An 18,087-nucleotide genomic window follows, 5' to 3' on the forward strand; every position below is an offset into this window, starting at 1 on the left:
TTAGAAAGACGGTTTTCGGTTTGGTAAATAAAGGAATTATGAGAATGATTCTCGTTTCGATTCACGGCCTTATAAGAACCGAGAGATACACAAACTTGATTGGTTTACCAAATAGACTTAGTGAAAAAAATAATAGAAGAGATGCCAAAAGATAAATTTTAGCCATTAGGTAGACTAGTCTTTACATCAGCTTTCAAACTATGATGCTCCTTGGAGAATCGTTGTCTTGAAGCTCTAGGACTCTTGCCATTGCACTCTACGGGGTAAGAAGCTGCAGAAAGAAAATTTGTTGAGCTTCAAGCAAATTACTTAAAATACAAAGCATTTGGAATATATCCCCAGAAGCAGAAACAATATATCATCTCCTCCTAGATTCAACTCTGCAAAACTTCAGTTAAAACTACATTTATCATATCACAAACTAATACAAACCCCAATTCTCATATGAATTATAGTGATTGTTAGTCTTTATTGCTAATCACAGATCGCTTATCATCTGCAGAAGTTATACAAACTAGAGACCAAGGAAAGAGATATAAAAGAGCTAGCCAGAAACAAGAGGATGATTCCAATTATTACCAGTGACTTTCAAACTAAACAAAAGGTTGATCTGAAACTAACTCAAAATCTCAAAACAGACAAAAGTCGAAAAAGATTTAAACTTTATAAGCTTCAACTAGTTGTTCTTTTAATCAAAAGACAAACTCTCTAACCTCATTAAGATCATCTCAGCTTCTCTTTACTCGAACTCTTCTTATTAGCAGCATTCATGATCCTCTCCAGATACCCTTCAACAGGAGGCAACACCGTAGCCGCTCCCCGAATCACCGGAAACGGTGTCGTCGTATCACGCTCCAAAGCCGCCTTCTTCAGCTTCTCCGGCAACGCCTCCAACGCAGCTTTCCTCATCTTCACCAGACCAATCTCCGCCGCACGCTTCTCCCTATGCTCCTTCATAAGCACTCTGCTATACTCCTTCGCCAGCCTCTTCCCGTCCTCCACCGTCACCTTATACTTGGGCAACTCGTCCTCCGTGAAAATCCCCAGCGCGACGTAATCCAACCCCGCGACCCCGATCCTGATCGGCTCGTCGGTGACCCTGGCCGGGGTGAAAGGTCCGAGCTTTTTCTGGATGTCGATCTCTCGCTGCCTCGCCTTGCTGATCAGGCCGAGCTTCTCGCGCTGTGCCTCTCGGTCTCGGTCCTTGGGTCTGAGGTAACGAAACGGGTGAGGAGGGTTTATGCAGTGATCGGTGATCGTTGCTCCTTTCCCCTTACCGGCTTCCTCTCCTCCTCCGCCTCTTTTGGTGGTGGTGGCTTTGTGGCGCTTCAGGGCTTGGATTGTCTTCAGCTTGGACTTTCCCTTGGGGGTTCCGCTCGCGTGGCATTTCTGGAGAAGGTCGTGGCTTAGCGAGTCGAGTATAGGTTTCGTTCTTGTGAATCGGATCATGGCTGAGGTTTTTGATTCCCGTCGAGACCTCTGACCCTCCGATTGAAATGGAAGATGAAGTTTGAAATGAATCGGAAGGGGTTTAGGGTTTTTTTTAAATACGTCGCCGTTTAATCATAGTTAAAATTGAAAGTGAGGGTAATCGCCTGCCCAGTACGGTGTCGTTTAATAATAATAATAACTGGAGGGTAATATAAGTCGAGAAGCGAGGGTAAACCAGTCTAATCAGGTACTGTCATCAAGCTCCTCCCACACTCATTATTTTTTTTCAGCAGGTCTTCGTCTTCCTTTTGGTTCAAAAAGCCATAGATCGATCTCTCACGCCTTCCCTCAAACCTCAGTCTCCGTTGACTACTGAGACTCGCCAAACTGCTGGTAAACTCCCTTTTCCTATACGGATCTACTCTGATCTGTAAAAGATTAAGCTTTACGATCTCTCCGTTCGTAAATGCGGTGATTGTTTGAATTATTCTGATTTTTTGTGTGTGTTTTCTCTAATGCAGTGATGATGGCCGGAGGTCTCGTGCGATCTCTAGTTTTGATTCTCGCCGTAGCAATCTGCGGTGCTGCTTCAGTGTTTCAGCCCATCTCAGACTCTCACCGATCCGCGGCTCTCGATGTCTTCGTACCAGTCGATGGATCCTACAAAAGGTTGGTTTCTCCAGAAAACCCCACAATTTGATTTCGTTTCATGTCTTTTGCTGCTCGTTAAAGCTCAGGACTTGTTTGTTTAGTATTATATGATTTTTTTGGTACGGTTTTGGTTATAATCAGCTTGGAGGAGGCTTATGAAGCTTTAAAGACTTTGGAGATTCTTGGGATTGATAAGAAGTCTGATCTAAGCTCTGCGGCTTGTGAGAATGTGGTTAAAGTTCTTGCCTCGCCTTCTTCTACTTTAAAAGATGCATTCTATGCTTTGAGCGTTAATGGGATTCTCAAATGCAAATCTGGAGAAGATGTTCCTAAGGTTAACAATCGTCTCCTCCTCCCAGTAGTACCAAAAATTGTTTTGAACATTTTATGCGGCGAGAGTAACTTCATCTGTTCTTTCTTTTGAAGGACATTGTCTCTAAACTTCAAGCTGGCGTTAAAGATGCCAAGTTATTGCTTGACTTCTACTATTCCGTCAGAGGATTGGTGCTCGTTAAGGTAAATACGAGTAGACTTTTGGTGAAGTACTTGAGTGGGGTTGAGTATTAAAACTGTTTTTGCGGGGTAACTGTGATCGTGATAATTTTATTTTATTTTCTTCAATTCCATTGCTTTCTTTTCCTCTTTGTTGGATTCGGGCTTGACCTTGCTTTTTCCATATGTAGGAGCAATTTTCTGGAACTGATCTAAGTCTTGGAGATGCTGAAGCTGTTTTCCGTTCCGTTAAGGTTTGAACTTGTTTAGCTTTTCTAATATGTCGTTGCTGTTGAACTATCAGATGGTACATTGTATACTGTCTTTCTGGACTATCAATTATAGATTCTGGTAGAAGTGTATATCGCGCTGACATGTTTATATATACTCAAATTGTTTTTAGATTAATATTTGGCTCATGTAGTACATTTGTACCAGGCTCTTAGCCAGAGTGATGGAAGATGGCGGTACAGCTCCAGCAATCCCGAATCAAGCACCTTTGCTGCTGGTAAGTATTTCTTATTGGATTAACTTCCTACTTCACGATGCTAAACGTTAATAATGAACCTTTTAGATTATTAACCGTTCACTGCTTACTTATTTTGCTCTGTTTTTCCTTATTGCTTTCTTCTAAACATGTTTTTTTTTTATCTTCAGGATTAGCTTTCGAAACGCTTGCTGGAGTGATTTCATTAGCACCTTCAGAGATTGATCAATCATTGGTAAGTGAGATCTATGATATACAGTGTACTATAATAATGATTCACGAGAACATACTTAATGAGACATCACTACTATTTCTTAGTGCTGATTTACTTTTGGTTCTGGAGTCTCTCAGTAACTCTAATAACATCTATGTTTTGATCATTTTATATTCCAAGTCGTAAATTATGCATGTATATCTTCCCTTTTTGATCTGGTTATGCATTTTTGTCCTTTATTGGTAGTTTGTTGATATTACTTGGTCGTGTGATGATATCATCTTTCTTGTTTGTCATCTTGTAGATCCAGACATTGAAGACGGGTATCCTGAAGGTTTTTGACAATATCCGAAAATATGGTATGCAGTCAACTACTTGCTATATTATGTATATGCAAGAGATTTTCTGCAGTTACGTTGCATTTTTGTGGTTGATTAAATTTTTGGCCTTATAGACGATGGGACGTTTTACTTCGATGAAAGTGAAGGCCCGATCTCAACAACTGCATCAGTAATTAGAGGGCTCACGTCACTTGCAGCTTCAGATTCCACAGGATTGAACGTATGTAGTAACCATATTTCTTTGTATCCTGTATTTTGTCAGATGTGTTGATAACTCACCTTCTCCTATTCTCTCATGCAGCTTCCAGGTGATAAGATAGTTGGTTTGGCCAAGTTCTTTCTTGGTGTTGGAATTCCTGGTGATGCCAAAGATTTCTTCAACCAAATAGATGCCTTAGCTTGTTTGGAAGACAACAGGTAATGTTACTTTCATGCCCCCGTTATCCAATTCCTCTTTGTTTCTTAGACGAGATTTCAGGCTTTCAGTAACCTTTCAATTGAGTTGATTGATACTAGGACTTACTGTTACTTCCGTTCTTCCCTGCTAACAGTTGCTTTTGATAGAGGAAACTGTTTTTCTTTACACTTAAACATGTTCTGAAGGGATTATAGTTCTACATCCTATAATTTTGAACAAAATAATTGCGACAGAAATGATATCTGTAGAGAAGAGTAGAAGTTTAAAAGCTTGAACACTTGCGAAATTTGAAGCAGTTGCTCATTTGGAATGCTGTCGCTGAAATTTTGTCATGCTATGGGAGCAATAATATTTTCTATGATTTCAGGTTCTCTGTTCCACTGATCTTGTCTCTTCCATCTACTGTCATTTCATTGACAAAGAAAGAGCCTCTGAAGGTATCCCATCAAAGTTTTCATCAAGATGTGACTGGCATAGTTTGAGATGTTATTTTCTTTTATCTTCTGTTTTCCCGTATTATTTTATACGATTCCCTTTGGAGTTCTGACTGGTTATTTTAGAAAGGAAAATCTTCACAACCTTGAATTTTTAGCTTTTATTACGTGTTGGATAGTGATATTTTTAGTCGCGGTAGTCTTAAGTCTAGATTTTCTGGATGTACCGATTGGATATTGGATTTGTAGCTGGTAAAGATTGCTCAGTCTCATAGAGTTGCATGTTACTCGTAGAGATCTCTCATATTCGATAGCCACTCAATCATCTACTTTTAATATTTTGGATACTTATATTTTTTACTTTTGTATTCTCTTTGTCTGGAACTAGGTTAAAGTTGGCACTGTACTCGGTTCCAAGGCACCAGCTCTTAGTGTGAAGCTCGTTCAAGCTCTAAGTTCTGGATCAAAGGGTTCTTCTGTAATTAACAACCAGGTAAATAATGTAAACTCTGACTGTCTTAGCTCGCATTAGTGAATGTTCCCTTTTCTCTGCATTAAGCTGGTTTACATGTCTCCACTACATTTTTGGGTGCAGGAGCTTAAGTTCGACGCTGTCAGCGCAACATACTTTTTGGACTCCTTTCCCAAGAACTTTGATGTTGGAAAGTATACGTTTGTATTTGAGGTATTGCTCTCGTCAGTATATATTACACACACTTCATATACAGTGTATGTTAAAAACATGACAAGCTTCTTTTTCTGCAGATTTTGCTAGATGAGTCTGCAAATGAAAAAGCATACGTAACCGAAGCTCAAATAAAAGTTCCTGTAGCCACCACAGGAGCTATTACCATTGAGGATGCAGAAATTGCTGTACTTGACAGTGACGTTGGGAGCGTTGAATCCGAGAAAAAGTATGTCCCCTGTATCTTTGTACCATTTGTTGCTCACAATATATATATATATATTTTTTGCAACTTTCTGGTTGTGCTTATTATCATTCTGTTTCTTGGTTATCTTTTGCAACTACTGTAGGCTAGATTTAACTAAAGATGGAGCAGTATCATTATCAGCAAACCATCTCCAAAAGCTGCGCCTGTCGCTCCAGTTAACTACTCCACTTGGCCATGTGTTTAAGCCACACCAGGTTTGTTCATTTCTGCTTTAGTATAATGGTTATGCTCTGTTCACTTTCTTGACTTGCTTACTTCCATGCAGGCATTTCTCAAGCTGAAACATGAGTCACAGGTCGAGCATATCTTTCTCCTGAAAACTTCTGGAAAGAAGTCTGAATTAGTTCTAGTTAAGTTCCTTAAACTACATCTTGAATGGCTTTTGCCAAAAAAAAATTCTTTGATATATCTTCATTTTTCCATTGTCTAGTTTGGGGATCAATGATTACAATACTAATGGTTGATGTTATTTTTACCCTTCAGGATTTTCTTGGATTGGTTGAAAAGCTCTACTACCTTTCTGGCAAATATGAGATCCAGTTAACTATTGGAGATGCTTCCATGGTCAGTACTGTTCTTTCACGTCCAATGCAGTTATTTTCCGAAACTCTGAACAACGTTATTTTGTCCTTTCATTTCTCCAGGAAAACTCTTTATTGAGTAATATTGGCCACATCGAACTAGACCTACCACAACGTCCAGAGAAGGCGGCTAGTCCTCCTCTACAGCCTACTGATCCTTACTCAAGATATGGGCCAAAAGCTGAGATATCACACATCTTCAGGGTTCCAGAAAAGCTTCCCGCAAAGCAGCTTTCACTAATTTTCTTGGGTCTTATAGTTCTTCCATTCATCGGCTTCTTGATTGGGGTCAGTCTTCTTTCGCTTGTAAATATATCCAGAAACAACATTCTTCACAACTTACCGATCTTTTGTTTGTGTGTGTACAGCTTACGCGGTTGGGAGTGAACATAAAGAGCTTCCCATCATCGGTTGGAGCTGCAACATCCGCTTTACTTTTCCACGGCGGCATTGGAGCTGTTCTGCTTCTCTATGTGCTCTTCTGGGTGAAGGCAAGTTTTCAAAACCGGTTCTTGTTTTAAGATTATAAAAACCATTTGCATAAAAGAAAAAATCTAAAGCGCATCACAATAATAATAATTTGTTTTTTCTTTGCATCCTGTAGTTGGATCTGTTCACGACTCTAAAGGCACTGTCATTGTTGGGAGTATTTCTGTTGTTCGTTGGACACAGAACGCTGTCTCACCTCGCAGCAGCATCGAACAAGCTAAAATCTGCTTGAAGAATATATATATTATCACTATGATGGATCTTCTATGGGTTCATGTGTCTCTATGGAGCAGTTTCGTATTTCAGTTTTGTAGCAGTAACTTATATAGATTATGGTAATAAGACAATTCCAAAAGATTACAGAGTTTCAGTTTAGTCTTAAAGAGTTATCAAGAAGAGTTGCTTTCCTTACCTTTTTCGTTTAACTAACCATATTGATGAAAAGATTAAAGTAATTAGATCCATATCAAATAAAGCAAAGGAGATCCCACGTCATGGGTAAATAATCTAATAATTGTTGTTAGTTCATCTGAAAAGTTTGTGTAAGAATCATTCATATCTCTCTCTCTCTCTCCTCTGATTGGGCAATAAGACACATTCAAAGCCAATCTATATCTACCTATTCCAATTCCGTACATACTCTTCTTATTCCTTTGCATAATCTTTCTTCTTCGTCGGTTGTGTGCACCGTCAACTTTGAGCTTCATTCTCTGTAAGTTGTTAATGGTTTCAGGACTAGATAAAGATTCATTTATTGTTGTCTCTCGATTATTTTGGATCTCTTTCTCTATCTGGTATTGAAAAAAACGATATGTTCTTCTTCTTGGTGGTTCTGTGGTCGTGGTTTCTCCAAAATGTTTGGTTTTTGAAATCAGAGTTTTGATCTTTTTAAGAATCATGAAACTTTTGATTATTATTATTTTTTGTCTAACATTATTGTGCGTGATTGGTATATCTTTTGTTTCTGTGTAGGATCGTGTTTGAACGATTGGTAGCTTTTGATAAGAACAATGAGTTATTCTGCAGCCGGTAGCTCAGGTATATTGCTGGTTTACTTTATCAATCATTACTCTTTAAGGACTATTGAGTTTTCTTTTGTGTGTGTTCGTTCATAAACTTCACAAAAGATTTTGTGGTGTGAGGTTTATAGGTTTCTTCATGACTTGAGAATGATTCACCCTCTTTGCTTCACAGGTAAAAGGAGACTAAGTGATCTTTTAACTCAATCTGATAACCGAGTCTGCGCTGATTGTAGCGCTCCGGATCCTAAGTGGGCGTAAGTCCTTTCTCATAACGCAGCAATGTATCTGCATCCGTGTACCAACTAATGTTTAAAATGTACTATTACAGGTCAGCAAACATCGGAGTGTTCATATGCTTGAAATGTTGCGGTGTGCACAGAAGCCTTGGTACTCATATCTCAAAGGTGTTCTTCTTACAAACGCGATTGTGGAGATGTTACACTTTCATTATGGAAATAAGTAAACATGATCGTTAGGAATATAGTTTTACTCTTGCACAATCATATCTGCTTTCACTAAGTCTTCTTGACAAGAATCTTTTGCAAGTTCATTGATTCTATGGGGGGGTGTTTTGCAGGTCTTATCTGTGACATTGGATGAATGGTCGGAAGATGAAGTGGATTCAATGATTGAAATTGGAGGAAATGCCTCTGCAAATTCAGTTTACGAGGCATTTATACCTGATGGTTGCTCTAAGCCTGGACCTGATGCTAGTCCTGACCAACGTATGCAGTTTATCAGGTAGGTTTTGCTAAAAACCCTTATAACCTATTATTGTATAGTCTTAACATTAACTAATGATAATGTACATGGAGGAGTATTTATATACAGGACTAAACCGGATTACGGTTATGACTCAATATACAGACTCAATATACAAGTATTATATACAATAATATAACCAAATATTGTTAACATTTTATTGGAATCTCCATGTACTCAAATCTTTAATCAGGTCAAAATATGAACACCAAGAGTTTCTAAAACCAAGCTTGAGGATCACATCCGTGAAGGGCTCAAATTCATCATCATCACAACAGCCGGTAAAATACTTCTTTCCAGTAAAAACTCTATGGAACTTGAACATTGCTCTCTCAGTCTTTTGATGTCATGGTGTTTTAACAAACGGCAGCATCTTGAAGGCATGGTTGAGTTTATTGGATTGTTGAAGGTGACTCTTAAGAAAGGAACCAATCTAGCTGTCAGAGATATGAGGACAAGCGATTCTTATGTTGTGTTGACTCTCGGACAACAGGTAAAAAAAACCTAACTGAATACTTTGTGGATTCTTGTCTTAATATGTTCTTGTAGTGGTTGTTATGGCTTATCTCACTTGCTGATGTGTTTCATCATATTTACCAGACCGCAAAATCAACTGTAATGAAGGGCAACTTAAACCCGGTTTGGAACGAGGAACTCATGCTCTCTGTTCCTCACAACTATGGCTCAGTAAAGTTGGTAAAATGCTTGGACTAAAACATCCAAATCAGATTCTACTTTTAATGCAATATTCAATAGAAGTTTTGTTTTTCCAGCAAGTGTTTGATTATGACGCACTCTCTGCTGATGACATAATGGGAGAAGCTGGGATTGATATCCAACCTCTGATTACATCTGCAATGGCCTTAGGAGACCCTGAAATGTTTGGAGATATGCAGATTGGTAAATGGCTTAAATCGCGCGACAATGCTCTTATTGAGGACAGCATCATCAACATTGCAGATGGGAAAGTGAAACAAGAGGTTCATATCAAGCTTCAGAATGTTGAGTCTGGTGAAATAGAACTGGAACTTGAGTGGCTTCGTCTTGACCAATAAATGTAACAAACTCTGTGTGTTTGAGTCATTGCTTTTTGTGCACAAACAAAGTGAAATCTTCATTTAAAACCTAAGATAAGACGTTTGTATGATGCTAAATCAGGTTTCAACCCCAACTTCAACATTTCATCATGATACTTCATAGCTTTCTTCATCTCCTTCACACGACACAGCCCATGAATCATGATTGCAAAACTCCTGCTGTTCATTGTACTCATCTCTTTCATGTACTCAAACACTCCAACAGCCTCTTCCACCATGGTTCTTTGCCTCGTCATAAGCCTATCGAGAACCGCGTTATAAGCATTCACATCCAAGCTTCCTTTCATCTTCTTTATCTTCTCATGAAGCACCATCGCCTTCTCCAACTTCCCGGTTCTGCAATAGCGCTCCATCAGCAACCCGCACGAAAAGGAGTCGAAATAAACTTCCATTTCCATAACCGAATCAAGAAGCTTCTCTGCTTGGTTCCATCTTCTTTTCCTACACATAGCAGCTAAGACTTCTGATAGCTTTCGTGTACAGGGGACGTAACCACGGTTTATAACATCCACAAGCAGTTCCTCTGAGTTAGTATCATCATCATCATCATCATGATCTATGCATAGAGCATTTGCGAACTCGGTATAACAACTCTCATCATGTATCCAAACACCTTTCCGACAGATCATTCGGTATACATCAACAGCTTCTTTTCTTCTCCCGTTTCTAGACAGAGACTTCAACATACAACCGTACGTCTCATACCGCACTGTTCCAGCGTTACAAGCTCTGCGGAAAAGCATCTCAGAGGCAAACGTTTTCCCCATCTCGCAGAGCCTTTCGATGATCTCATCATCCACAATCGAACCATCTCTCTCTACCATCAGAACAAGAACCTTATCGATCAACTCGGCATCTCCAAATCTGCAGACATCATCCAACACGCATCCGTAAGAAGAGAAACTCAGCTCCAGTTTCTTGTCATCCATCTCGCGAATGAGGCCAAACGCCGCAACGAACTCCCCGTTTCTGCTGTAACACTCCACGAGACTGGTGTAGATCTTGCGGCTTTCAACACCTGTCTCCATCAGCTTAACAACACTCTTGTGTCTCCCGTGTTCACACAGAACCTGAGCTAATAAATCGTAAGTGAACCCATCGGAGACAGCCCCGTTTCGAACCATGGCACAGTACAAACACAAAGCCACTCCGAACTGCTTCTCTTTAACAAGAGAGTCGAGAAGAGAGTTATAAGCGCTAACCGAAAGCGAAAGTCTCAACCTTCTCATCGAGCTAAACACTTCCAAGCCGTTCTGGTAACTACTACTCTTTGAGACATAACACTCGAGAGCTAAGCTAAGAGAGACAGAGAGCGAACCTTCTTCACCTTCAAACCACCGCTGCATCGACCCAACGATCATAGACGCTGAATGGGTCTCAACCAGAGGACGCAAGAGAGCTTCTGCTCGCTCCAAGAGACCTGCTTCGGCGGCAACTTCGATGACGCGACAGTGAGACTTGAGATCAGGCTCGAAACGGAGATGGGTTTTGGCCCAGTCGAAGAACTCGAGAGCGGTTTTAGGGGAGTTTCGAGTCTCGCGGAGGATATGGAGGAACAGAGGCGGTGTGAGTGTCGCTCTCGGGAGCTTGGATTTGACGTAGCGGAGATGAGTGTTCCAGTTGCGTCGTTGTAAGAGGATGGAAGAGATCTCGGTGGCTGATCGGAACAGAGTCTGTTGGGTTTTCCATTCGGAAGCAGAGGATGTCGATGAGGTTGAGAATCGTTTGACAAGTCCTAAGCTTTTGTGGAGAAGAACCATTTAGTTGCTTTAGTTCTAGCATTAGCACTAAGGGTTTAACTAAGTTCGGTCAAGAGACAAAACCTTCGCTGACAAAAAGGACCAAACTTTTTAAACGCCACTTCTATTACCAAACACAAAAGGAGTAAAGGACCAAACTTTTTAACGGGAGCGATTGTGAAACGAACGATCTACTATTACCAAACACAACTGACATTTAATTCCTCTGGATCTTTGGTTTCTTTTAGTATTTATTTAAAAACAGTCAAATCTCATTACTCAATTTCCTAAACTAGCTACAAAACAATGAATGAATCATTGCCACACGTCGAGTTTTCATTGGTTTTGATGATTCATCTTCTCCTCGCTCCTTGATAAACCTCACTTGTTCTGTTCTTTGTCTTCTTCAATTTCGCAATTCGATTCTGAACTCAAAACGTTCTCTTTCTTTCTCAGTTACTGAGACTCAATTGAGGTAAAAAAAAAGTTAATTGCTTCCTTTATATCTTATTTGCTTCGTTATCGTTATCCGGACATGCAATCGAATTCCGGAATCATGTTTTGCTCTTGTATTCTCTTGATCTGTTTCATCTTTTGTATGGATGTAATGTTTAAAGATTGTTCCTTTTAATCAAATTTGCATGTCCTCATTGGCTGACAATCATGAGTTTTGATCTGAGGAAAACAGAACATGGGTTTTGATCTGAGGAACCTATCCTCATTGGCTGACTCTCATTTGTTAACGGAATAAAAATGGTTATTGCAATTAGCAGATTGAAAGCAAATGATAACGATGATTGATCTCTATTCCTTAGATTGTCATCAAATTATTACAAAGACCAATCTTTTTTTTTACCTGCAGGTTCTCTGATCTGATCTAAGAGGTCAAAAAAAAGATGGCAGAATCAGAAGAGAACGGAGTGTTATTCCCAATTTTCATTCTGACAATCATCGCAATTCCATTGGTGCCTTATACATTCGTGAAGCTAAGCCGCGCTTTTTCCAAGAAGCAAAGGAGCATTCATTGTCAGTGTCTTGACTGTGATCGTTCAGGGAAGTACAAGAGATCCGTCTCTCAAAGAGTTAGTTATCTTTTCTCTTTCTCTCCTCCCACCAAACTCCTTTTTAGATTAATGATTTAAACTATGTTCTTACTTACCTCTTTAAAAACTCGTTGGTTTCTCTCTTCTGCTGCAGGTCTCTAGCTTTACTTCATGTAGCAACTTGACGGTTGTGCTTCTCTGGTTTGTAGTGATCTTCTTGATTTCTTACACTAAGAACATCAGCCGTGAGGTAATGTTCTCTCTTCATGCTTACTCCCAGACTTCTTGTGGTTTTGCTTAATGCATTTTTCTTGGTGTTAAAATATCACAGAGTCAACTCTTTGAACCATTCGGTATACTTGGTTTGGAACCTGGTGCTTCAGATTCACAAATCAAGAAAGCATATAGAAAACTCTCTATTCAATACCATCCTGACAAAAATCCAGATCCAGGTCTTTTAGAATCCTTCCCTTTTAGCTCATTACATATCTCTTCTTGCTGCTTGTTGCTGATGTCTTGTATTATTAAACTATACAGAGGCCAACAAATACTTTGTGGAGTCGATAGCTAAAGCTTACCAAGCTTTGACTGATCCGTTATCTCGTGAAAACTTTGAGAAGTATGGTCATCCTGATGGCAGACAGGTGATCATCTCTTAGGCCTTACCTTTGGCTTTTGCACTAGTCTTTCTTGTCTCATATTGAAAACTGTGATTTTTTGCAAATGTGATTGATGCAGGGTTATAAACTGGGGATTGCTCTTCCTCAGTTTATCCTAGACCTAAATGGAGAATCTGGTGGCCTGTTGTTGCTGTTTACAGTTGGTTTCTGTATTCTATTGCCGCTAGTGGTCGCCTCGATCTACCTCTGGAGATCATCAAAGTACACTGGGAACTACGTCAAGCTCCAAACTCGTCAAGCGTATTATGAGTTAATGAAACCCTCTTTGACTACAAGCAAGGTTATGGAAATTTTCATCAAAGCAGCTGAGTACACAGAGATTCCAGTCCGTAAAACCGATGATGAATCTCTGAAGAAACTCTTTACCTCTGTCAAAAGCGAGCTGAGTCTGGATCCTAAGAAGATGAAGCAAGATGAAGCAAAGTTTTGGAAACAAGACCCTGCAGTTAGCAAGGTTGGTTTCTTTTAACACGTTATAACACAAAGTATATTGTATACATTTTGAAAAGATGCTAACTCTTTTGTTTTCCGTAACAGGCTGAGCTTTTGATACAGAAACAGTTAACTCGTGAATCAGCTGTTTTGTCTCCAGCTCTGCAAAGTGATTTCAGGCGTGTTCTAGAGTTTGCACCTCGTCTCCTTGAAGATTTAATGAAGGTCTTATATATATTCTCTATATTTTTATGGTTAGCACATTGTATTTGATAAAGTAAAGCCTGTTACAAAGTTGATGATGACCTGAACTTTATGATATTGTATCTTGCAGATGGCGGTTATACCCCACAATGAACAAGGGCATGGATGGTTAAGTCCTGCACTAGGAGTCATTGAGCTATCTCAATGCATTGTTCAGGTAATAAGCTTTCTTCAAGTATTTTTTTTACTTCTGCACAAAATATTTAAGATTCTTCAGTCTTGTTAATGTTATTGTTTGAATGCAGGCTGTTCCTCTTAGTGCGAGGAAGTCATCTTCAGAAGGCACTGCTCCTTTCTTGCAACTCCCTCATCTCAATGAAACCATCGCTAAAAAGATAGCGTTGCAGGTTGGATCATTCAAAGAGTTTCAAGACCTGAGCTTGGAAGAACGTTCTAAACTGCTTAAGGAGGTTGCTGGTTTGTCGGAAAGCGATGTTGCAGACATGGAGAAGGTGTTGGAAATGATACCTTCTCTGAAAATGGAAGTCACATGCAAAACAGAAGGAGAAGAAGGTATTCAAGAAGGCGACGTGACGACAGTTCAAGCTTGGATCACTCTGAAACGTCCTAATGGACTTGTAGGCGCTGTTCCTCACTCGCCTTACTTCCCTTTCCACAAGGAGGAGAACTTTTGGGTTCTTCTAGCGGATTCAAACAATGTCTGGTTCTTCCAGAAGGTTAGTTTCATGGATGAAGCTGAAGCTATAAGCACTGCTTCGATTGCTATTAGCGAGACAATGGAGAGTTCAGGAGCAAGCGTTGAGGCAAAGAACAATGCAGTTGAAGAAGCTGTTGAGAAGGTTAAAAGTGGATCAAGATTGGTGATGGGGAGATTCTTGGCACCTCGGGAAGGTACTTATAACTTGACTTGCCTCTGCCTGAGCGATGCTTGGATTGGTTGTGACCAAAAGACGTCACTGAAAGTGGAGGTTTTGAAAAGAACCCGTGATGTGGATGGTGAGGCTGGAGGAGAAGGTATGGAGGATGAGGAGGAAGAAGAAGATGAGATTGAAGAGGAGGATTATGAAAGTGAGTACAGTGAGGACGAGGAAGATAAGAAGAGAGGATCAAAGAAGAAAGTAAACAAGAAGGAATCGAGTTCTGAAGAGTCAGGATCAGATGAAGATTGAATAAACAAAAGGGAGTTTTAACTTTGATCTGAAACACATTAGTTTTTGCTTCAAAGCTCTTTACACAGTGATGATACTCAGAGTCAGAAAGATCCTTTGCTGAGTTTCTTTATCGTTTTGATATTACTTGGTGTCTTATTTGACTTTTCCTAAGCTCTCAAATCACTTTTCCATGCATGATCATCCAATAGTATATACAAAATCTTAAAGGCTCAATAAGTGAACACTTATAAGTCAAGAAGAATCCAAATGATCAAGACATGGTTCTCTAGATGTTCCAATCTGTCTTTGATTCGCGCCCAAACCTTCTTCTTCTTCTTCCTCTTCACTGTAATCATCACCATCTTGGTTTGCTTCCTCAACTGACAACATATCAGATTTACTCTCAATCTTGTCTTCGTCGCTGCTTAAGCCTCCTTCACCTTCGCTTAGCTCATTCAGCTGCTTTGCCTTGACCTTAACACGTCTTCCTTTGATATATCTGAACTCCCACTGCGGTGGAGGATACTTCTTCATCAGCTTCTCGTACTTATCATTCATCCCAAGCTTCAAAAACACTTTCCCAACCATATCCACAATCGCAATGTTAGGTTTCACTCCAAGCTCCTCCATGTCAGCAAACACCTGAGAAAAAAAAAACCAAGAATATAATAGTTTCAGACATCAACTTGTCTGAAAGAATACCTCTGCATTTTTACTATACCTCAAAGAGTTTGTGGTGCATGTCTCTCTTGTAATAGATAGAGATCATTTTGTTGAAGAACTTTCTTGGAGTTCCTTCTAAATGCTCCATGAACAATTTGTTCCACAGTTCCTCAGCTTCGTCAAGCCGGTTATCTTCAGCTAGAGCGTTTAGTAATGAGAAGTAAGTTCCCATTGTTCTTCCTTGGCCTTTACTCAGCATCCATTTTGTCACCTAAACACAATCCCAAAAGACCTTTTTCTTTTTATTCACCTATTCAGAGAATTAACAAAACAGCTCCTCTCTTGCTCACCTGAATAATCTTCTTCCATTCTCTTTCGTCTTCAAGAATAGCTAAAGCCTTCTTGACTATGACAAGAGGGAACTCTAACTCCCAGGCAATGAAGGAGTCAAGCGCTCCGTATACTTCTTCTTTAACGTTCGACAATTCTTTTATCTGCAGATGAAAAAACTCCACCATCTCACTCAGTAACAGCTATGAAAGAAGTTTAACCATTGACTCCAAAAAGAAGTTGTTATTACACAAGCAATCATCTTGGCAGACTTGGAGATACTTCCAATTCTCTTCCTTGTTTTCCATACTCGAGGAGATCGAGGTCTTGGACCTCTAGCCGCACAAACCTGAAGATTGATTGAGTTCAGACATTAAGAAGAAAAAAAATGTCTGAGAAAAGTTTAGTTGATTCCTTTGTTCAGATAGTTTAGCTAACTATTACAATACTAACCACAACATTGTTAGGCCTCTTGGAGAAGAGTTTAGTTGATTCCTTTGTTTGAGGAAGATACGGTAATGAATACCTCAAGCTAAGCATCCTCACACTGAGGAGAAGGAGAAGAAGAAGAAGAAGAAGAAGAAGAAGAAGAAGAAGAAGAAGAAGAAGAAGAAGAAGAAGACAGAATTTTAAAGCTTGTTCCTTTTTTCAGCAGACAGATTGAAAACTGAAGTTAACCACAAGAGTTATGTTGTGAATCAAAAGAAACCTAGTGTTGAAGAAGATACCTTTGGATTCGTCACAGTTAGGCAAAGAGTTGAAGATGATTCTTTTCTTCTTCGATGTCTGTCTGATGATATTTGCGCTTCTCTATCTCTGTCCCTCCAAGTTCCCTCCCTCTCTATGTCTGTCGGAAATCCTCATCCAGAAACATACGAAAACGCTGCGTTTCGGCCTAATGGAAAAGGCCCATTAGCCCGAATGTATTTTAACATCAGACGCATCCAAGTTTTTATCCGAAGAAAAGCTTTTCTAGTTAAATCATAGCATCATTAGTAAGATTATTTTTTAAAGAAAAGTTCTAAAAATGTTTCATGCAAATTATATAGATTATGAAAAAAAAATATTTATAAAAGATTTTTAGCATGATACACATAATGTACCATCGAACATGAACATAGATTTCATAGGATACCATCAAATATGAACATGAATTTCATAAGGGTTATTTCGAAAAATGGCACAGTCAAACATATATTCCTATAAAGTGATAAAATTGTTGACTTTATAATTGTCTACTTACTGTAATGATCTTAATCACTGTAATAGCATATTCATTAATTAGATGTTCAAAAAGACAAACTTTTGATGCGGGATGGCTTAGAAGTCTTTAGTCTAGAAGATATTGTTTAATTTGTGGTGACACATCTCTAGACTGTGAAAGCTCTACGCGATCTTTGGAGTCTCAAGCAGTCAAGCTCCTACCTACGCTCTTTCCTGCTCAGCTTAGTACACCTGGAATGGAGGTGGTACATATACAATCAACGTCTAGAGAGAAAATCGTTATAAATAATATTTGACATCAAAGAAAAGAATAACACTATGATTGATGCAAAGAAAAAAGAAACAGATCATCAGTTATCAGAAGAAAAGAAATGGCAAAGAGAGTTTAAGTTCAGTGTATTTAAGAAGAGATTTCGACACAACAAGTCTCTAAGTCTTTTTCTCTGCCTTCTCTCTAAGCGTTTTTAATCGGAGAATCCTGTTTCCGGCCGACGGATTCGGTTCTCCTAGCCGCCGCCGGTTCGGCCATCGTTTATATTTACCCTTTTTCCTGTTTTTATTAGATATCGGCCATGCATCTGTTTATTCGGTGGTGGGCCGCTCTAGCTTTTCCGGAAAACGGTGGACCTTCCAACCGGTTGTCGCCGGCTTTTGAATCTGGGGCTGTACCGTATCGTTGTCGGTATTGGTCGCCGGCTTTTGGTTCTCATGGATGCGATCGAGCTGAGGTTAAGAAGTTTCGTTCTGGTGGTAGGAAGTCAAATTCGGAGGAGATCGTGGTGTTTCCCGATCGAGTACCTCTGAAGATCAGACCTATGTGAATGACGCCGCAACCTATACCTCTAATACAGTTGTTGGAGATGGTTTCGGCGGTCGTGTGTCTTTGTCCCGATGAGTCTGGAGTTTGTGGTTCTGTTTCGTTCAGCATCGATCCCAATTGAGACGGAGTTGGTGATTCCAGTTACCGGTGAAGTGACGGTTTTATGGTCATGGCGGCGTGCTCTGGCCGTTTCGAGGCGAAGCTTCTGCGGTCTCCACGCGTCTCTGCGGTTTTGCAGCGTCAATACGTGGAGATGAAGTGTCGTGTGTGATCGGTGATGCTTGGATCTCTGGTTTTTCCGTGTTGGGCTTATAGCTCGTTTGCTTGTTTGGGTTTTTTCGGTTAGTATATTTCTGGGTCGGTTTGGGTCTCTTTGTAAAATATTTCATGGTTTATAATAATATTTTA

General features: G+C 39.8%; 6 protein-coding genes across 8 annotated transcripts; 3 read left to right on the top strand and 3 right to left on the bottom strand.

The window, feature by feature from the left end:
- Positions 1–12: 12 nt before the first annotated feature.
- On the bottom strand, positions 13–1,535 carry LOC108841734 (uncharacterized). Its single transcript, XM_018614488.2, has 2 exons — positions 714–1,535; positions 13–271 (listed from the first exon to the last, which is right to left on the bottom strand). The coding sequence occupies exon 1, from the start codon at positions 1,447–1,449 to the stop codon at positions 724–726; it is 726 nt and encodes a 241-aa protein (XP_018469990.1). The 5' UTR covers positions 1,450–1,535; the 3' UTR covers positions 13–271; positions 714–723.
- Positions 1,536–1,664: 129 nt separating this feature from the next.
- On the top strand, positions 1,665–6,902 carry LOC108841736 (dolichyl-diphosphooligosaccharide--protein glycosyltransferase subunit 2). The gene is made up of 20 exons (XM_018614492.2): positions 1,665–1,824; positions 1,953–2,100; positions 2,224–2,416; positions 2,509–2,598; positions 2,766–2,828; positions 3,013–3,082; positions 3,232–3,296; positions 3,580–3,634; positions 3,730–3,836; positions 3,918–4,033; positions 4,402–4,471; positions 4,857–4,961; positions 5,064–5,153; positions 5,234–5,382; positions 5,504–5,615; positions 5,687–5,770; positions 5,905–5,985; positions 6,066–6,290; positions 6,371–6,493; positions 6,607–6,902. The coding sequence occupies exons 2-20, from the start codon at positions 1,955–1,957 to the stop codon at positions 6,721–6,723; spliced, it is 2,061 nt and encodes a 686-aa protein (XP_018469994.1). The 5' UTR covers positions 1,665–1,824; positions 1,953–1,954; the 3' UTR covers positions 6,724–6,902.
- Positions 6,903–7,023: 121 nt separating this feature from the next.
- LOC108841739 (ADP-ribosylation factor GTPase-activating protein AGD12) lies at positions 7,024–9,465 on the top strand. The gene is made up of 9 exons (XM_018614495.2): positions 7,024–7,203; positions 7,464–7,529; positions 7,686–7,767; positions 7,842–7,917; positions 8,091–8,254; positions 8,469–8,556; positions 8,646–8,768; positions 8,876–8,971; positions 9,049–9,465. Exons 2-9 carry the CDS (start codon positions 7,502–7,504, stop codon positions 9,328–9,330), a joined length of 939 nt encoding a protein of 312 aa, XP_018469997.1. The 5' UTR covers positions 7,024–7,203; positions 7,464–7,501; the 3' UTR covers positions 9,331–9,465.
- On the bottom strand, positions 9,295–11,286 carry LOC108841738 (pentatricopeptide repeat-containing protein At4g21170). The gene has a single exon (XM_018614494.2). It carries the CDS (start codon positions 11,130–11,132, stop codon positions 9,390–9,392), a length of 1,743 nt encoding a protein of 580 aa, XP_018469996.1. The 5' UTR covers positions 11,133–11,286; the 3' UTR covers positions 9,295–9,389.
- Positions 11,287–11,375: 89 nt separating this feature from the next.
- Positions 11,376–14,835, top strand: LOC108841737 (dnaJ protein ERDJ2B). The gene is made up of 9 exons (XM_018614493.2): positions 11,376–11,586; positions 11,974–12,193; positions 12,309–12,404; positions 12,486–12,606; positions 12,692–12,798; positions 12,893–13,288; positions 13,372–13,491; positions 13,601–13,687; positions 13,776–14,835. Exons 2-9 carry the CDS (start codon positions 12,008–12,010, stop codon positions 14,658–14,660), a joined length of 1,998 nt encoding a protein of 665 aa, XP_018469995.1. The 5' UTR covers positions 11,376–11,586; positions 11,974–12,007; the 3' UTR covers positions 14,661–14,835.
- LOC108841740 (pentatricopeptide repeat-containing protein At4g21190) lies at positions 14,662–16,522 on the bottom strand. 3 transcript variants are annotated; one of them, XM_018614496.2, is made up of 6 exons: positions 16,364–16,522; positions 16,089–16,182; positions 15,886–15,984; positions 15,656–15,799; positions 15,364–15,576; positions 14,662–15,284 (listed from the first exon to the last, which is right to left on the bottom strand). In XM_018614496.2, exons 2-6 carry the CDS (start codon positions 16,173–16,175, stop codon positions 14,895–14,897), a joined length of 933 nt encoding a protein of 310 aa, XP_018469998.2. In that variant the 5' UTR covers positions 16,176–16,182; positions 16,364–16,522; the 3' UTR covers positions 14,662–14,894. The 3 variants fall into 3 exon arrangements, with proteins under 3 accessions (XP_018469998.2, XP_018469999.2, XP_056859087.1); XM_018614497.2 differs by having other exon boundaries at positions 16,089–16,277; positions 16,364–16,502; XM_057003107.1 differs by lacking the exon at positions 16,089–16,182 and having other exon boundaries at positions 16,364–16,501.
- Between the last annotated feature and the right edge of the window lie 1,565 nt (positions 16,523–18,087).

Source organism: Raphanus sativus, chromosome 2, assembly GCF_000801105.2.
Source record: "Raphanus sativus cultivar WK10039 chromosome 2, ASM80110v3, whole genome shotgun sequence".
NCBI lineage: Eukaryota > Viridiplantae > Streptophyta > Magnoliopsida > Brassicales > Brassicaceae > Raphanus > Raphanus sativus.

Bases quoted from the DNA above. Each gene is read 5' to 3' on its own strand.
- LOC108841734 (XM_018614488.2), bottom strand. From the start codon at position 1,449: ATGATCCGATTCACAAGAACGAAACCTATACTCGACTCGCTAAGCCAC.
- LOC108841736 (XM_018614492.2), top strand. From the start codon at position 1,955: ATGATGGCCGGAGGTCTCGTGCGATCTCTAGTTTTGATTCTCGCCGTA. The intron at 3,297-3,579 runs GTAAGTGAGATC...GTCATCTTGTAG, and splicing joins CAGAGATTGATCAATCATTG to ATCCAGACATTGAAGACGGG. The intron at 3,837-3,917 runs GTATGTAGTAAC...TCTCTCATGCAG, and splicing joins CAGATTCCACAGGATTGAAC to CTTCCAGGTGATAAGATAGT.
- LOC108841739 (XM_018614495.2), top strand. From the start codon at position 7,502: ATGAGTTATTCTGCAGCCGGTAGCTCAG. The intron at 8,557-8,645 runs GTAAAATACTTC...AACAAACGGCAG, and splicing joins CATCATCATCACAACAGCCG to CATCTTGAAGGCATGGTTGA. The intron at 8,769-8,875 runs GTAAAAAAAACC...CATATTTACCAG, and splicing joins TGTTGACTCTCGGACAACAG to ACCGCAAAATCAACTGTAAT.
- LOC108841738 (XM_018614494.2), bottom strand. From the start codon at position 11,132: ATGGTTCTTCTCCACAAAAGCTTAGGACTTGTCAAACGATTCTCAACC.
- LOC108841737 (XM_018614493.2), top strand. From the start codon at position 12,008: ATGGCAGAATCAGAAGAGAACGGAGTGTTATTCCCAATTTTCATTCTG. The intron at 12,194-12,308 runs GTTAGTTATCTT...CTTCTGCTGCAG, and splicing joins AGAGATCCGTCTCTCAAAGA to GTCTCTAGCTTTACTTCATG. The intron at 12,405-12,485 runs GTAATGTTCTCT...AAAATATCACAG, and splicing joins CTAAGAACATCAGCCGTGAG to AGTCAACTCTTTGAACCATT.
- LOC108841740 (XM_018614496.2), bottom strand. From the start codon at position 16,175: ATGCTTAGCTTGAGGTATTCATTACCGTATCTTCCTCAAACAAAGGAA. The intron at 15,577-15,655 runs GTGAGCAAGAGA...GATTGTGTTTAG, and splicing joins AATGGAAGAAGATTATTCAG to GTGACAAAATGGATGCTGAG. The intron at 15,285-15,363 runs GTATAGTAAAAA...TTTTTTTCTCAG, and splicing joins TGCACCACAAACTCTTTGAG to GTGTTTGCTGACATGGAGGA.